The sequence below is a fragment of the Emys orbicularis genome, chromosome 10 (assembly GCF_028017835.1).
Source record: "Emys orbicularis isolate rEmyOrb1 chromosome 10, rEmyOrb1.hap1, whole genome shotgun sequence".
In the NCBI taxonomy this organism is placed as follows: Eukaryota; Metazoa; Chordata; order Testudines; family Emydidae; genus Emys; species Emys orbicularis.
In genome coordinates this window covers 43727687-43745781 of record NC_088692.1, presented here as the reverse complement: position 1 = coordinate 43745781, position 18095 = coordinate 43727687, and the positions used below count along the sequence as shown (strand labels likewise).

The window sequence follows — 18095 nt, the reverse complement described above, 5'->3', positions numbered from 1 at the left end:
CCTTCGTGCTCTGCACTGCCATGTGGGGAAACTAGGTTCACTGTCTACTTACAGTCTCCTCTTGTGGACACACCACAGAGCCTCCAGCAGGAACGAGGCACTTGCTCAGCAAGAGTCTTTTCTACTGCATGGGACACCAGTTCTTACTAGCAGAGTTCTGAAAGGGGGTGGACAAAAGGCAAGGGCCTGTGGAGCATGTGGGAGGATTCACAGGCCCCCTAACTGATTCGGATGTCACCTCCTTCCCACTAGTTTGGAAGCTAGCAACAGGGAAATTAAGCAAAGGCCAAACAGTCAGGGTGAGCCCTAGAGACATTCCTATGTTGTGCACTAAGAATGTGAGATGCAGGGTTTATGTCCCATTTCATGGAACAGAACAGGCAGGAGGTAGGGACAGAAGAGAAAGGCTAGCAGGAAACAAGGTGATAGTCCCAAAGCTGGCATCACAGGATTATCGAGAGTGACTGTAAATTACTCCCATTAGGAAAAGGAGAAACAGGATTCATCGGCTTAAACTGCAACCTCTCATAGTCTCCATCTGTCAGCACTGAGCTTTTCACTGCCATATATCAGCAGAGAGGAAAGCAGGGCAAAGCCTTGCAGAGGAGGAAGGTGCAGTAAATCAGCACTGCTAATGCTGGCCCACTTTTACTGCATCAGCAAACTGTTAGAAAAGAAGGGGGGGGGCAGAAGAGGGGTTTCTAGGACAGTCACTCCAACTGCAGGGTGACCTAAAACTCTCCTAGAGTCAGGAGATAATTATATTCCTTTAAGGAGAGGACATTTGTGTTGGGTTATCCCAAAGAGAGTGTTGGGGTCCACTAGGCATAGCTACCAGGTAACTCGGGAGAGCGGAAGACCAAAGTGTCGATGAAACTCTCTTGCTCTGGGCCTATCTGAACCCCCAAACTCCATCTTGTGAACTCTCACCTACTTCTGTGTTTACTGCTTTACATGCTCTGTAGCAGGCTGAAGCAGAAATGTATTGGTCAGCGTTTCTAGCAGATGGCTGCAGTTTTACTCACACTAGCAGAAATAATAGAGATAAGGAGGAGGGAACAGAGGGGTAGTTAGTTTGCAGAGGTCTAATTCAAGGTCGCAGAAACTGGGAAAGTTTTCTCACAAGCTTATGTAGAGCTTATTGTAACAGTTGTCTGGAAGGGAGGGGTGAGGGGGAACAGCCAGACAAAGAGATGTATGCAAACAGTTTGGGGTATAAAAGGTAAAAGTTGTTTGTATTTGTTGCACTGGATTTGAGACATGCTGGTCTCCTAGTGCCATTTCAGAGCTCTGAAATAAACTTGGCTTGCTTTCTCCCCTCGGTGTCTTTATTGGTGCTAAGCACACCGGGCCACGGACCTTTGATGTCCCCTCGAGCCCCTTGAGCGGCCAACAAGAGCATAAGTGACAAGGCTACATTCTACTTTATTGCTGGATGTGCAATTTACAATTCCACTAGGACAAAGACTATTTCTAGCATGCAGTCTATTGAAGGGAGCATGATATGGAATATTAATATTCCAGAGCCTTCTATGCTAGCTGGTTTTCAACTATGGCTGAGACATTAACCCAATGATTATTCTGCCAAAGAGCCTTGGCTAACTGGCAGTTGTGTTTTACTGTGCGGATTGCAATTAAGCAGCAGAGACCATACTGGTTCACCTGGATCAGGAATTTAGCAATAGAATCATAGAAATGTAGGGCTGGAAGGGACCTCAGGCGATCATCTAGTCCAGCCCCCTGCTGGACTGCAGTAAACCTAGACCATTCCTGACAGCACCACAAGTGATGGGGATTCTACAGCCTCCCCTAAAAGCTTATTCCAGGACAATTTAGTTTTTCCTAATATCTAACCTAAATCTCCCTTGCTACAGATTAAGTCCCTTACTTCTTGTCCTATCTTCTCTGGACATTGAGAACAACTGATCACTGTGCTCTTTTTAACCATCCTCAACGTATCTGAAGACTGTTATGAGAGGTCCCCCCATAGTCATCTTTTCTCAAGACTAAACATGTCCAGTTGGGTTTTTTTTAACCTTTCCTCATAAGTCAGGTTTTCTACATTTTTAATCATTTTTGTTGCTCTCCTCTGAACTCTCTCCAATTTGTCTACATCTTTTCTAAAGTGTCACTCCCAGCAGTTGACACAGTACTCCAGCGGAGGCCTCACCAATGCCAAGTAGAGTGAAACAATTACCTCCTGTGTCTTACATACGACACTCCGGTTAATATACCCCATTTGCCTTTTTTGGAACTGCATCACCTAAATGATGACTCTCATTCAATTTGTGATCCACTACAATCCCTAGGTCCTTTTCAGCAGTCCTACCACCTAGCCAGTTAGTCTCCACTTTGTAGTTAGGAAGGAAAAATCAAATGCACAAATTTAGTTCTTTTCTCTTCACACTGGATTTAGATTTCACTTACGCTTTTCAGCAGCAGTGTTTATCTGAAAAGCAGAGGACTAGAAGCCACACTGTAATCCCTGCTCAGATACTGACTTGCTGTGTGATCTTGGACAAGCCACATGCTTTGCCTCAGTTTCCCCATTCATAAAAATGGGCTAATTGCTTTCTCATTCATTACACCTCAGAGGTAATTTTTGTGAAGTGCTTTTATGCATCTTATTTTTATTTCTACATCACAAAAAAGAGGAAAATAGTTCCTCAGTTTGAAGAACTTTTTAAAATAATGTGTAAGCAGATCAACAAGAAAGAGGGCTACTTTGAATTATATTTCACTTAATAATAATTTTGTAACTAACAATTACGTTTGAGCGGCGAACAGCAGAGGCTAACAGAGGGAGTTTGCCTGGGAGCTGTCCGAGAGGAGGTACGCTAAGTGCTGCATTGGGGGGCTGTGTTGGTGAGTATCTGAGTGTCTGTTGCTGGGACAGTTTGTCAGTTTGACCGTGTGCTTGATTGCTTGCTTGTTTGTTTGTTTGAAAAGTGTGAATTGGGAGTGCTTTGTTCCAGGTGGGCCTGACTGGTATATAAGGGCAGTCAGCAGCGAACCAGCTGAGCGGCGAACAGCAGAGGCTAACAGAGGGAGTTTGCCTGGGGAGAGCTCACTGAGGCTTTCATCTGTGGGTTTCTCTGAGTAGTTCTTGCAACAGCTGAGGAAGCTCTTAAGAGGAAGGTGATATGGAAGGTGAGCTATCAGCTGTTGTAACCTGCACAGGTTGTGCCATGTTTGTCTTTCTTCCACAGGACAGAAGCAACTTTGTCTGTACAAAGTGCAAGCTGGTCTCCATATTGGAAGAGAAGGTTCGAGGTCTGGAGAAACGAGTATCGACTCTGCGTTGCATAAGGGAAAATGAAGATTTCCTGGACAGACGTCAGGAGATGCTTCTACGGCCACAATGTTCTGAAGATTCAGAGCAGGCGCAGCAGGGACAGACGGATGAAGAAGAAGTTTGGCAGCATGTGACCTCCAGAAGGAGAAAGAGGAGCGTCCATGTACCAGCAATGGAGATACAGGTGAGCAATCGTTTCCATGTTCTCTCTACAGGTACTAATGCGGAGAGTGGAGTAGATGACCCATCTGAGGGAAGGGAGCAGAAGGAGACTCCACCAATTGGAAGGCAAAAGATGCACTGTCCTAGGGATGGGGGTTCCACGACCACCACTCCCAAGAGGAGGAGGAGGGTGGTGGTGGTCGGGGACTCCCTCCTCAGGGGGACTGAGTCATCTATCTGCCGCCCCGACCGGGAAAACCGAGAGGTCTGCTGCTTGCCAGGAGCTAGGATACACGATGTGACGGAAAGACTGCCGAGACTCATCAAGCCCTCAGATCGCTACCCCTTCCTGCTTCTCCACGTGGGCACCAATGATACTGCCAAGAATGACCTTGAGCGGATCACTGCAGACTACGTGGCTCTGGGAAGAAGGATAAAGGAGTTTGAGGCGCAAGTGGTGTTCTCGTCCATCCTCCCTGTGCAAGGAAAAGGCCTGGGTAGAGACCGTTGAATCGTGGAAGTCAACGAATGGCTACGCAGGTGGTGTCGGAGAGAAGGCTTTGGATTCTTCGACCATGGGATGGTGTTCCAAGAAGGAGGAGTGCTGGGCAGGGACAGCTCCACCTAACGAAGAGAGGGAAGAGCATCTTCGCCAGCAGGCTGGCTAACCTAGTGAGGAGGGCTTTAAACTAGGTTCACCGGGGGAAGGAGACCAAAGCCCTGAGGTAAGTGGGGAAATGGGATCCTGGGAGGAAGCACAAGCAGGAGAGCGCAAGAGGGGAGGACTCCTGTCTCATACTGAGAAAGAGGGACGATCAATGAGTTATCTTAAGTGCCTATACACAAATGCAAGAAGCCTGGGAAACAAGCAGGGAGAACTGGAAGTCCTGGCACAGTCAGGGAACTATGATGCGATTGGAATAACAGAGACTTGGTGGGATAACTCACATGACTGGAGTACTATCATGGATAGATATAAACTGTTCAGGAAGGACAGGCAGGGCAGAAAAGGTGGGGGAGTTGCGTTGTATGTAAGAGAGGAGTATGACTGCTCAGAGCTCCGGTATGAAACTGCAGAAAAACCTGAGTGTCTCTGGATAAAGTTGAGAAGTGTGAGCAACAAGGGTGATGTCGTGGTCAGAGTCTGCTATAGACCACCAGACCAGGGGGATGAGGTGGACGAGGCTTTCTTCTGGCAACTAGCAGAAGTTGCTAGATCGCAGGCCCTGGTTCTCATGGGAGACTTTAATCACCCTGATATCTGCTGGGAGAGCAATACAGCGGTGCACAGACAATCCAGGAAGTTTTTGGAAAGTGTAGGGGACAATTTCCTGGTGCAAGTGCTGGAGGAACCAACTAGGGGCAGAGCTTTTCTTGACCTGCTGCTCACAAACAGGGAAGAATTAGTAGGGGAAGCAAAAGTGGATGGGAACCTGGGAGGCAGTGACCATGAGATGGTCGAGTTCAGGATCCTGACACAAGGAAGAAAGGAGAGCAGCAGAATACGGACCCTGGACTTCAGAAAAGCAGACTTTGACTCCCTCAGGGAACAGATGGGCAGGACCCCCTGGGAGAATAACATGAAGGGCAAAGGGGACCAGGAGAGCTGGCTGTATTTTAAAGAATCCTTATTGCGGTTGCAGGAACAAACCATCCCGATGTGTAGAAAGAATAGTAAATATGGCAGGCGACCAGCTTGGCTAAACAGTGAAATCCTTGCTGATCTTAAACGCAAAAAACAAGCTTACAAGAAGTGGAAGATTGGACAAATGACCAGGGAGGAGTATAAAAATATTGCTCAGGCATGCAGGAGTGAAATGAGGAAGGCCAAATCACACTTGGAGTTGCAGCTAGCAAGAGATGTTAAGAGTAACAAGAAGGGTTTCTTCAGGTATGTTAGCAACAAGAAGAAAGTCAAGGAAAGTGTGGGCCCCTTACTGAATGAGGGAGGCAACCTAGTGACCGAGGATGTGGAAAAAGCTAATGTACTCAATGATTTTTTTGCCTCTGTCTTCACAAACAAGGTCAGCTCCCAGACTGCTGCACTGGGCAGCACAATATGGGGAGAAGGTGACCAGCCCTCTGTGGAGAAAGAAGTGGTTCGGGACTATTTAGAAAAACTGGACGTGCACAAGTCCATGGGGCCGGATGCGCTGCATCTGAGGGTGCTAAAGGAGTTGGCGGATGAGATTGCAGAGCCATTAGCCATTATTTTTTGAAAACTCATGGCGATCGGGGGAGGTCCCGGATGACTGGAAAAAGGCTAATGTAGTGCCCATCTTTAAAAAAGGGAAGAAGGAGGATCCGGGGAACTACAGGCCAGTCAGCCTCCCCTCAGTCCCTGGAAAAATCATGAAAAATCATGGAGCAGGTCCTCAAGGAATCAATTATGAAACACTTAGAGGAGAGGAAAGTGATCAGGAACAGTCAGCATGGATTCACCAAGGGGAAGTCGTGCCTGACTAACCTAATTGCCTTCTATGAGGAGATAACTGGCTCTGTGGATGAGGGGAAAGCAGTGGATGTGTTATTCCTTGACTTTAGCAAAGCTTTTGATACGGTCTCCCACAGTATTCTTGCTGCCAAATTAAGGAAGTGTGGGCTGGATGAATGGACTGTAAGGTGGATAGAAAGCTGGCTAGATCGTCGGGCTCAACGGGTAGTGATCAATGGCTCCATGTCTAGTTGGCAGCCAGTTTCAAGCGGAGTGCCCCAAGGGTCGGTCCTGGGGCCGGTTTTGTTTAATATCTTTATTAATGATCTGGAGGATGGAGTGGACTGCACTCTCAGCAAGTTTGCCGATGACACTAAACTAGGAGGCGTGGTAGATACACTAGAGGGTAGGGATCGGATACAGAGGGACCTAGACAAATTAGAGGATTGGGCCAAAAGAAACCTGATGAGGTTCAACAAGGACAAGTGCAGAGTCCTGCACTTAGGACGGAAGAATCCCATGCACAGCTACAGACTAGGGACCAAATGGCTAGGTAGCAGTTCTGCAGAAAAGGACCTAGGGGTCACAGTGGACGAGAAGCTGGATATGAGTCAACAGTGTGCTCTTGTTGCCAAGAAGGCTAACGGCATTTTGGGCTGTATAAGTAGGGGCATTGCCAGCAGATCGAGGGACGTGATCGTTCCCCTTTATTCGACATTGGTGAGGCCTCATCTGGAGTACTGTGTCCAGTTTTGGGCCCCACACTACAAGAAGGATGTGGAAAAATTGGAAAGAGTCCAGCGGAGGGCAACAAAAATGATCAGGGGTCTGGAGTGCATGAGGGAACTGGGATTGTTTAGTCTCCAGAAGAGAAGAATGAGGGGGGATTTGATAGCAGCCTACAACTACCTGAAGGGGGGTTCCAAAGAGGATGGAACTCAGCTGTTCTCAATGGTGGCAGATGACAGAACAAGGAGTAATGGTCTCAAGTTGCAGTGGGGGAGGTCTAGGTTGGATATTAGGAAACACTATTTCACTAGGAGGGTGGTGAAGCACTGGAATGCGTTACCTAGGGAGGTGGTGGAGTCTCCTTCCTTGGAGGTTTTTAAGGCCCAGCTTGACAAAGCCCTGGCTGGGATGATTTAGTTGGGAATTGGTCCTGCTTTGAGCAGGGGGTTGGACTAGATGACCTCCTGAGGTCCCTTCCAACCCTGATATTCTATGATTCTATGATTCATTCTGAAAGCAAGAGAAAATTCTTTATATTACTAGCACCAATTTCCTGTTAGTTAGATATTACATCTCTCCATTTACAGTGTATCCTGGAAGATAATCCAGTGACAGAGAGAGATGCACTCCTAGGAAGACAAACTGGGTGTGAGCCCTTTCTCACCCCCATATCTTCAAACACTTAACTATGTAACAGCCACACAATACACAGCACCACAGGTGTCTGACATGGTATGTTTAGAACTGATCCCTGAAAGAAAAATTCCTTCCAAGCACAAGGCATATAATGCTGCTTTTGACCTGTGGATGGAATTTGGTCTATAGCTTCCAGTGAAGAGAAAGGGAGCTGTATGCACATATCTGTGGGTAGAAATTGACAAGTAGGGAGTGCTGGTGCGCAGAAGATCAGTTCACAACCATGCCCCGATTCCCTTAATTCTTTGAATTTTTAAATGGGAAAAATTACATGTCAAGCAAGCAGCTAAAAATACAAAGGGTTATGGGAATACAAAGGTGGCCTAGTAGAGGAAAAGAGTGGGCCCCAGTGCTCTTTCCATATTTACTATGCATAAAGCAAACCTGAAACATGTTTTAGTCTCCCCCCAATCGCATTAAAATTCTGGTCTTGTCTAAGCTGAAAAACTGAGTGGAGAATTCAGTGACATCAGAATAAAAATCTTTGCCCATTAATTGCTCAACTTTCAGTAAGGCAACCCCAAAACATAGTTTCAAACCTATTTAACTTCAGTAACTAACATTTTGGATAATGCCTTTGTTCAAGTTTCCACACCCTGACTCCTTCAATTAAGAAGTTGGAGACTGCAATAAACATCCCTGAGACCTTGTAAAGGTCTTCCAGCTAAAACTAGGGAAGACTGGATGTGACTTTCCTAATCTTGCTGAGGTAAATGCAAACAGGAAATAAACAGCCATTCTTTATGAAACATTTTGAAACAGGAGAACTTAAAAAAAAAAAAAATCCTTTACAGTTCTCCTTTAAAACCATGAAGTTGGACTTAGACATTTTCATGCTACAGCAAAAAATACATCTTAAATGTAAGTCCATTCACTGTTCATTTAACCTGTTTTTTATTCTAAAAGATTATTTACATCTAAAGAACTTTCTAAAGTACAACCATCTCTGATCCCAAAAGCATAAGAAAAGATTTCTTTCCTTGCTAATAGTTTTTCATGATTTGGTTTCTACCAATCAGGACAAACGGAGCAAGTAGTCTTATTTGTCAGTCAGGTGGGTGGTAACCAGTCCAGATGCAGGATTCTGGCTCCCATTTCCTATTCCCCCCAGCATACAGGCAGGCTTTCCCATTGGAGAAATTCCAGAGCTGAGGAAAAATTATGGTTAAACCTACACTACATAATCTCTTTTCCCTGAGCCTGATCTCCCATCGAGGTGCCCTAAGGTGGGTATCTACAATTCACAGAAAACAATTAGTGATGTAAGAGAAATCTGTTCTTTTTTTTTTTCTATGATGTGACTGCCATCATCTGGACAAATGGGTGGCTAGCTCTGAGCATACCAAGGGAGAGGAACTGTACAAGCTAAGCAGTGACAGAAGGAGAGAAAGAGACCAGTCAGTCTACTGGTGTGAATGGATCGCCTCCTGAAGGCTGTAGCCCTCTGGCTGTCACAGGTATTTGCTGACTGAAGGCTGCATCAATTGATGTGGAAGTTCAGCAAAAAGCGTCTCGAGAAGGCATGAGCTGAGTGCAAGGTGGGTTGGAAAAGCTGACTTGAGGGGTGCCCAAGACATACCACTGCTGTGACAGAGTGAGCTCAAAGCTACTCTGGGCAGGGGTATGCAATGGAATGGGAGTATCTGATGCAGCCAGAAGATTATTAGGATACCTGCTCTCCTTTGTGAAGCCCTTCGAGAACAAACAGGGAGGGAGGGATGGTTCAGGCTAGGCTGACCTAGACTTAAGAGTCTGGCTTTTGGATTGGAGCAGGAGTTGGGAAGCAAGCTCACCTAGTTAAAGGGGGAAGGCAGAGACCACATTGGGGAAACAAGTGGAGTGTTCCAAAAGCTAATTTGTTGAAAATGAAGTACTTGGGTTTGCAAATCAGGGTTGAGATTACTGCCACTAGAAAGGTCATTGGACTACGAAAATCAAAGCATTAATTCCTTTCTTCAGAACCCACTTCAATTAAGGAGGGAAAAGTGTCAATGCAATGACTTACATCCCCCACCCATGCACCCAAACTTTAGGGTCTATATCTGCTGCAGTATCTCAGAACTAAAGCCCATCATAAAGAAAGCAATTGAGGTAGGCTCTGACCAGATCAGTACCAGAAGGACCACTTTCTGGATGGAAGGTTTCTGACTCAGCCAATCTGCCCATAGATTCAAGCAGTGACATTTGAGATTCAAGCAGAGCCTAACAGGGCACAATGTTCTCTCTACCTACTAGAAGAGTGTGTTTGATTCCTTTTGCAGCAGTTGTACAGCCATGTCGTCCAACCCAGGGCTTTGGAGCTGTGCTCCGGCTCCGCTCCAGCTCCAGGCAAAAACCTGAAGCTCCACTGCTCCGGAGCTGCTCCGCTCTCCAGCTCCAGGCTCTGCTCCAAAGCCCTGGTCCAACTTGATCAAGATGTGGTCAGCAGGAATTTCCAGGACCTTGAGAGACAACCTGACTTGTCCTGAGCACCAGGATGCTGATGTGGAGCTTTTGTTCTTGAGACGGACCATTTCCTGAATGGACTGGTGAACTGCAAGTCCCCCATCTCTCATGTGCGGAGGCTGCTATCCATAGAGACGTGGAGACTTTGGGAGTCCTGAAGTGGGGATGCAATCTGTCAGCCACTAGTGGAAATGCCCTCGCTGAAGGAGGGAATTAGACACTCCAAGTCATGGCCATGTACATCCAGAGGGATGCTGAGATGTGGATTGAAAGATCAATTAGGGCCTCTAAGTTGGAGATTTTGTCAGGGAAAGAAGCGACAAGTGTTTGCCATGTTTATCATTACTCCAAGCTGCAGCAGTGTCTGGGCAGGAATCAAAAGCCTTTTCCTAATTCACCATCAGGACAATGTTGTGAAACAGCTGCACAGGCTTCCTGGAAGTCAGAACCAGACCAGCCAGTCACCCAGGTGCAGAATTAGACACTCCTTCCTCTGAGGGCTGCTGCAATGACTATTCATTTTCTTGATAGCCTTGGAGCTAGAGATGGACCAAAGGAGAGTGTAGAACTGGAAGTGCAAGTATCATGTAGAAAATCTAAGGGCTTCTGGTGCATTTGAAGTGTGGGTGATGTGAAGGTAGGCATTTTTCAAAGCAGCAGTCCTCTGGATTTATGGCTGCAAGCATTGAGTGGAGACTACATTGAGTTTTTGTTGCTGTACAAACTGATTCCCTGAGAACACTGGAAAAGTCAGGGAGCTCTCAACCTGGTCTCCCTTCCAAAATATCAAAGGTTCTTTTGAGGGGGGGAGGGGGGAGGAGGCTGGATGGGAGAGGCTGCAAAAGCCCTATTTATCCAGACCCGTGTACAAAGGACTTCCCTTGCAGTGACGATGGCAGGGCTGAGAGAATGCTACCCCCTATCTCCAACATATCATATTATAAGCCCTCTTAGCAGTCTTGGTTCTCATGGATTTCCTCTCCTCAGATGTCCAGGGGGAACTGGAAGGTGTTGTCTGCTTCAAGGCCCATCCTGACCCTTCTTAGAACTGGTTGTGACAGTTCCACTGTGGCCTTGTGCTGAAAGAGGATTGGGATAAGCAGAACACATCTGTTTCCAAAGGTTACAGGGGAGATGAACAAGAGGGATTCTTTTGCCCCCAAGTTTTATTGGTTACCCTGGGAGAAAGTTTCTTCTATACTCCCTTCTTTTGTGTTATTTGGGAGCTCTGCTGAAACCTGAAAGAATGATGGTGCCTCAGCAGAAATACACCAGATGTTTCCAAAAGGGTAGGGATACAACTGTGGACACTTATGTGCATTCCAAGAAGAGAAACTAGGCTTGAAAATACTGCATCTGGACTGGCTACCACTCAGGCAGGCAGGAAGGCTCACCCCATTTGTCCATAGTAGTGATAGCCATATAAAAGAATATGGAATTATGATCTCTTATAGCAACAGAGCTCAGTAGACTAACAGCAACACTGGAGGGAAAGGCAGGAAAAAATCCCTATTCAAATAAATATCTTCAATAACAGATACTAGCCAAGAAAATGTCTATACAGGGGAGTCGCATCTTACGTGGGGGTTAGGTTCTGAAGTCAGCACGCAAGGCGAAAATCGCGTATAGTCAAATGCTCATTGAGTGGAATGGCGGGCGGAATCGCCCGCACTACAGGTACAGTATTTAAATTTTTGTTTTGTTTTGCCGAGCGCGTATAGTTAAAATCGCATAAGTTAAATGTGCCTATGATGCGACTCCATTGTATGTTTGTATTTATAAATGGCTTTCACAGCTCTAAGTAAATATGCTTATTCAAATTTAGCGATTACCCCTGCCACAACTTCCAAAAAACTAGAGACAAGTCATAAGTGCTGTACTAAACATGGGTCCCACCCAAAAGAAAGGTTTATTCACCCTGTGCAGTAACTGTGGTTCTTCGAGATGTCCTCCTATGGGTGCTCCATTGTAGGTGTATCTGCATCCCTGCACGTCAGATTGGAGATTTTAGGTAGCAGTGTCTGTTCGTCCTACATATGCGCTCTCACTATCTCATGCTCTGCCTCAAGGCTATCTAGCGCTGCACAGGCAAACCACCCTCAGTTCCTTCTCTACCACAGAACTTATTATTCAGAGCTCTGACAGAGGGGAGAAGGATAGTGGCGCACCCATACAGATACATATCTCGAAAAACCAGTCACTGCATCAGGTGAGTAACCTCTTCTTCAAGCAGTGATCCTATGGCTGCTCCACTATAGGTAACTCTACAGCAGTAACCCTAATGGAGGGGTGGGGCTTTGGAGTCTAATCTAACATTGATCATGATACAGTGGGGCCAAATATGGCATCGCATGCTAAGTCATGGGTGATTGCATAATGTTCAGCAAAAGTACAAGCAGATAGCCAAGTTGCTGCTCTGCACATTTCTGTGATGGGAACGTTTTTGAGGAAGGCTACAGAAGTGGAAAGAGATCTCATGGAATGTGTTTGAACTCCAGATGGAGAGTGTAGGTACGATAGCAATAGATAATGCAGTCCAATATCCATCTAGAGAGTCTTTGCTTAGAGATTCAGGATCCTTTAGATCTCTCTGCACTAGAAAGGTATAGTCTAAGACAGTGTTTCTGAACTTTTTTGATACTACAGACTAGCATGCTGCTTTCCTAAACTGTGTCAGGGAGATCTCAGGGACCAGTATCAGTCCACAGACAAGTCATTGAGAAACACTGGTCTAGGAGATTTTCTGAAAGGTTTAGTTCTATCCAAATAGAAGGCCAGTGCTCTTCTGACATCGAGTGTATGTAATATTGCCTCTCTCTTGTCCTGGGGTGGCTTGGGAAAGAAGGCTGGGAGGTGGATACATTGGTTTATATGGAAAGCGGAAGATATTTTTGGGAGGAATTTGGGGTGTGGTCACAACGTAACCTTATCTCTGAAAAAAATTAAATGGGGGTGTGCCATTAGAGCCCCTATTTCTCCGATCCTCCGAGCCGAGGTGATGGCTACTAAGAATGCCATTTTTATAGACAGATGTGTAAGCAAGTATGTGGCCATGGGTTTGAAAGAAAGCCTTGTAAGGCACTTGAGGACAAAGCTGAGGTCCCACTAATGCTAGAGCATAGTAGTCTAGATCCAGAAGAATGATTTTTAAGTCTTGGTTCCCGAACTTTTGAACTACTATCCCATCACAGTATGAATATTAAAAAACTACCATTGAACTGGCAACAAGGTTGGTTAGTTGGGAGAAACCGGTATACTCCTAACATACAAACTAGTCACTTAGTGACATTCTACATTTAAGAGGATGCATATATGCTCAACCTTTTATACAGTGGTTCTTGCAGTAGCAATAACCTTAGTGAGTAATCATTTTCAACATAATAAATTTATATGCAGTTCTAGGAAAACATTGGTTCTGCAGTTAAACCCTGTAATCACCAGTAGCTTAGAAAACTCTCCTAAATACAGTCCTATGTAGCCACTACGTAGGGAAATAATTTATATTGTACAAAAGTTTTGAGTTTTCCTTCAACTAAAAATATTTGCCTGCCACAGTTTGCAGGATGTTTAACAAGAGTTCTCCCATTACTCCACACCCCATACTTTGTATGTCTACAAATTTGTTTAATGCCTACTGGTCTAGGAATTATCATGACATTGTATGGAGTGGCTTCAGAATAGGGTCTATGAGTCCTCTCAAGTTACTGACTGCTGTGCAATCTGCAAGTGTAGCTCCTCCCGAGAGAGGTGCTTAACAGCCATTAACTTATAATTGGTAATGATTACTCAGTCACAGGTATTTATACATAATTTCCATGGAAAGTGGTTAATGTAATTAACTATTGCCTCTACCCTTTGTGCCAATGGTTCAATCCAGGAAACTGAGTTTATCACTACCACTGCTCAGTAGTACCACCAGGTTTTCTGCATGTCTGCAACTATCCTTGGGCAGCACAAGATTAGGCTAGATAAGTTCATGGAGGGAATGGTTTGATGGGATAACGTGATTTTAGTCAATTAGGCAATAAAGTGCCATCGCTGGTAAAATGAGGGTCCGGCTGGAGATTCTTGCCTGTATGCTCAGGGTTCTACTGATCGCCATATTTGGGGTCGGGAAGGAATTTTCCTCCAGGGTAGATTGGCAGAGGCCCTGAAGGTTTTTCGCCTTCCTCCACAGCATAGGGCAGGGGTCGCAAGCTGGAGGATTCTCTGCGACTTGAAGTCTTTAAATCACGATCTGGAGACTTCAACAGCTGAGTTAAGGGAAAGTGGGTGGGTCAGCTTTTGTGGCCTGCATCATGCGGGAGGTCAGACTAGATGACCACAATGGTCCCTTCTGACCTTAAAATCTATGAGTCTATGAGCACAGTAACAGCACTTTTGGTGAATGCACAGCAGACATGCCAAACCTGCGGGGGGAAAAAAACAGAAATTGGGCTTGTTTTTGGCTTAACTGGCTTGTGAGTTCCTTGTTGGCTTGTAGCTTGTTGCTTCTTTATTTTGATCAGCTCCCAGCAAGCAGGGAAAAGGGGAGGAGAGATCAGCGGTGCACAGCGGGCCCACCACAGTCCCAGACTGCACGCCGGGGGGATCTAATCACATTGAGTGTTGGGGTTCTTAGGGACTGCTTTGTTTTAGCTTGATTTTTGGCTTATTGTGAAAGTCGGGGTGCTTATTTACCACGTGAAAGTTGCGCACTCTGATGCACAGCCCCATGCTGCATCTTTTGACAGAGTGCTCTAGGCTGGCCATCTTTTGCCCCTTATCAAAGCTAAGAAGCTTTCCTTCTCTCTGGAAATGGCTTGTAAAGGTCATCCCTAAGAGCAGCCTAATTCAAAAGTTATTTTACGTAAAGCAATAATTATTTAGCAAGTTGAGCAAAATCACAGTAAACAAGATTAAGCAGTAAATAAAATCACAGCCAGTCTAAATCCTGGAAAACAGGCTCACTAAATACAGCACAACCTTCTATTAAATTGATTCAAGCAAAGCAATAGAACTTGCATTCTTAGAGTTGTGTGACTCTGCTCACATTTCACAGTCAGACTCCTGATCAGCAATGAATTTCTTCTCCCTCTCCCCTCCCACACAAAATGCCCTCCTGCCTTCCTAATTACGTTTTCCTAATTATATATTTTAGAGAGCTATCACCACTTTCTCCTTATGAGCACAATACCCAACATTTAACAAAAATCCACTATCTCTAGACAGTCTTTATGTAAAGATCCTCTCTCAGAGCCCTCTGCAAAAGGAATCCTTTGAACAGAGACATGCATTTGACAGTATTTTTTCATACATCTTGATCAGAATACAATCTTTTTAACATGGCAATAGTTTTAAGCCTCAGGAAATTGTTTGCTTTCTTGGTCTGAAGTGTTAGAACAATGTAACTCACTTTAAACCATAATTTTACAGTTATTATGTTTTCTTAATTTTATTTTAATATCAAATAAGTTGTCTCTTGGACTGCACAGTCTGTTACCTCCACTTTCCTGCTATGCTTCGTTCAGTAGCTCAGCCATACAACATATCTTCAGTCGGGGCAGAGAAGTTCCTTATGTATCCATTAACAGTGTTTGCCTTTGCCAAGGGCCTTCCTTAGGTAATATCACAGGAACATATCAAATAACTGAGGTCAGAAGCTACCCCCAGGGATGCCAAAAAAACCAACAAGCCATTTAGAAGACAATGATTTGTCTTCCCTTGTTACTTGCCATTAGGACTGGAACAGCAACAGACAAAGCTTTACACTTTTTAATTAAGCTTGAGGATGGATTGGAAACAGAACCCCTTCAATGTAAGTTTAGGGACTCAGTATATGACAGACCTATGTAATGGCAAAGGGCAATACAAAACCTGAAAGGGAGTGAGGTTTACATAGTTGGTTATGAGGATTTTGTACCTTGCAGACTACTTAGCTGCCTTTTCTTCTGACTGACCAAGCTCTAATCTGTTTTTTCATTAGTGCACCAAGTCCAGTTTTAAGCTCTGAAGTAGTTTATACAACTACTGTTAAATGGATAGGGCAGGAAAAAGGGCCACGTGTGGGGAATAACTGAGAAACTAGTGCCAATATTTGGTACAGGTAACCTCTGCAAACTGAATCCGTACCTTGCCACCAGTGGAATGAAGACCCTGGAGAGAAATCTACAACGTGACAACCTAAACTGGTTTCCTTTAATTAGTTACTGGGTTCATACCATGTCCATTCAGTATCCACAAAAGGCACAGAAAAGTTATCACTATACACTGCAAAAGCAGTCATAGTGGGGTACAGTGTACTGTAATGCTATGAACCAAAGGATGTGCCTCCAGAAGTCATATGAGCAACTATGATGCCAGTGTGAATGCAGAACATTACTTTGTGAGAAGCTAACACAAGGGAAGTAACTCAGGGGAGGGTCATTTGAGTTAATTATGTAGTATGGACACACCCAGAGAGGACTCATGACAAAGAGGACCCAGAAGAGAAGAAAGGAAAGAGCACTGCTCAGACATAGTTTTCAGGAGAGAGAAAAACCAAAAATACCTTTCACTTCTATAGTGGCGTTGGCTACAGGCGAGTTAGCAAACACGAACACACATAAGTATTCCCCCGACTCGTCTGCTCTGAGTTTCAAAATCCTGTAGGTACAAGGAGAGAATGTGTGTTAGTGGCATTGGGAATTATTTTTAGCAATTGAAAGGTGGCAGGCAACCAAAGTATATTGGAGATTTTCAGTTTTTAATCTGAATTTCAGAATGGTATTACAAACTGGTAAAATTGTGTTGGGTAATTATGATTTTATCCTGCAATATAAATATATGTTGTATTTGCAGAGTATTCCCTCAGCAATATAATACACAAACTAACACACTAGAATGACAATCAATATTAATATTTCCAGAGAAACTTCTCTTTTATTGTAAAGCAATAGGAAGTTTCAGCATCACTCCTACATTAAGTGGTGTGACCAGTTTCACACAAATTATTCACAAATCACAATTCTAATTACCTCCGTGGCATCTGCATTCATTGTTAGCAATAGGCAGAGATTGCTTCACATGGGGAACATGTACTTGAGATGCAATTTATACATACGTCTGCATCATAAACAGTTGAGGCACAGCCATTTAAGACATGATTATAGTTAGAGGGACAATCAAGATTGATAAGACCAAACCATGACCCTCTCATACTAGAAATAGTTTTGTAATAGGGCATTCAACTGAATTAAAAAAAAAAAAAAAAAAGACTATTAATTGTGCAAATGGGGCTTGGCAAAAATTCCATCCTCTAAGCTGGCCAAACCACATAAAGAAAGCAATGTATTAAGTTTGCAGTGACTGAAATGGGGACAGAGGACTGATGCAAGCACACATGAGGGCTTTTCACGGTCTTCTCCATTCCCTCTGTTAGCTCTGTTCTTGTGAGCCAGCGAGGAGAATGCTACAGTTCTAGTTTTGGAGACTAAAAACATCAAAGATATTTTATACTTAAAGCCTAGGAACCTTCAGTGTCACAAGAAAAGCTTAGACTCAATTGCATGCAGTAAGTTCTGCATCTAATAAAGAGTATTTGCTAAATTCAGTTGATATTTAACCTACAAACAGCTTGAGGGTCAGGAAAATAAATGTGCTTTGTTCTGCAGTATTAAACACAGAAGCCACATATCCACCCTGCCTAAAGCAAATGTTGTTAATGTTTCTCCCACCCCCCTCTCCCTTTACTAAAAGGTACCCAACCCTCTTACAGAAAGGAAGTAATGTGCAGATGATCAGAAAGCCTACAAAAAATATTTCCAGTAAAAGAGTTATTGAATAGCACAAGGCAATTGTCAAGATTCTTAGAAGCAGCCAGTGAATTTAACATGATACTTTGCACTAGCTTCTTTTATCAGAGAATCTCAAAGTGCTGCATCAATATCAAGCCTCCATACGCCCTTGACCCAAATGAGTAATGTACATATTTTACACAGAGGTAAATTAAAGGTTCTTCTACACTAGAGAAAGAATGGGTGCTTACTATAGTACCTATGGTTCTTAGAGACAATTGCCTTCATGGATTCAGATTTCAGGCAATGTGTAGCTTGGGGGGCACAAACTTGAAACTTTGAACTTTGAACAACACAGTCCAAGCGCACCCTGCCGATATCCTTGTACCACAACACCCAAGGACATAGTGTGACAATTCCAGCCAATCATTAAATATCAAGAATTTATGGTAAGACTTGGAAATAATGGGGAAGAAGGGCAGGTAACACTTGGATCCATACAGGCAATCACTTTGAAGAGCTACAGTTAGTATCGTAAGCAACAGTTTTCTTTGAGCACTGCCTGCATGAATCCCCACTG

At 44.4% G+C, this 18095-nt stretch overlaps 1 protein-coding gene across 1 annotated transcript in view; it reads right to left on the bottom strand.

The window, feature by feature from the left end:
* The window catches only part of NPTN (neuroplastin), a 103595-nt gene that overhangs the window by 19946 nt on the left and 65554 nt on the right, over nucleotides 1–18095 (bottom strand). Inside the window, exon 3 of the mRNA XM_065411630.1 lies at nucleotides 16291–16385. Coding sequence (XP_065267702.1) covers nucleotides 16291–16385 — 95 coding nt within the window. The remainder of the gene's footprint in view (nucleotides 1–16290; nucleotides 16386–18095) is intronic.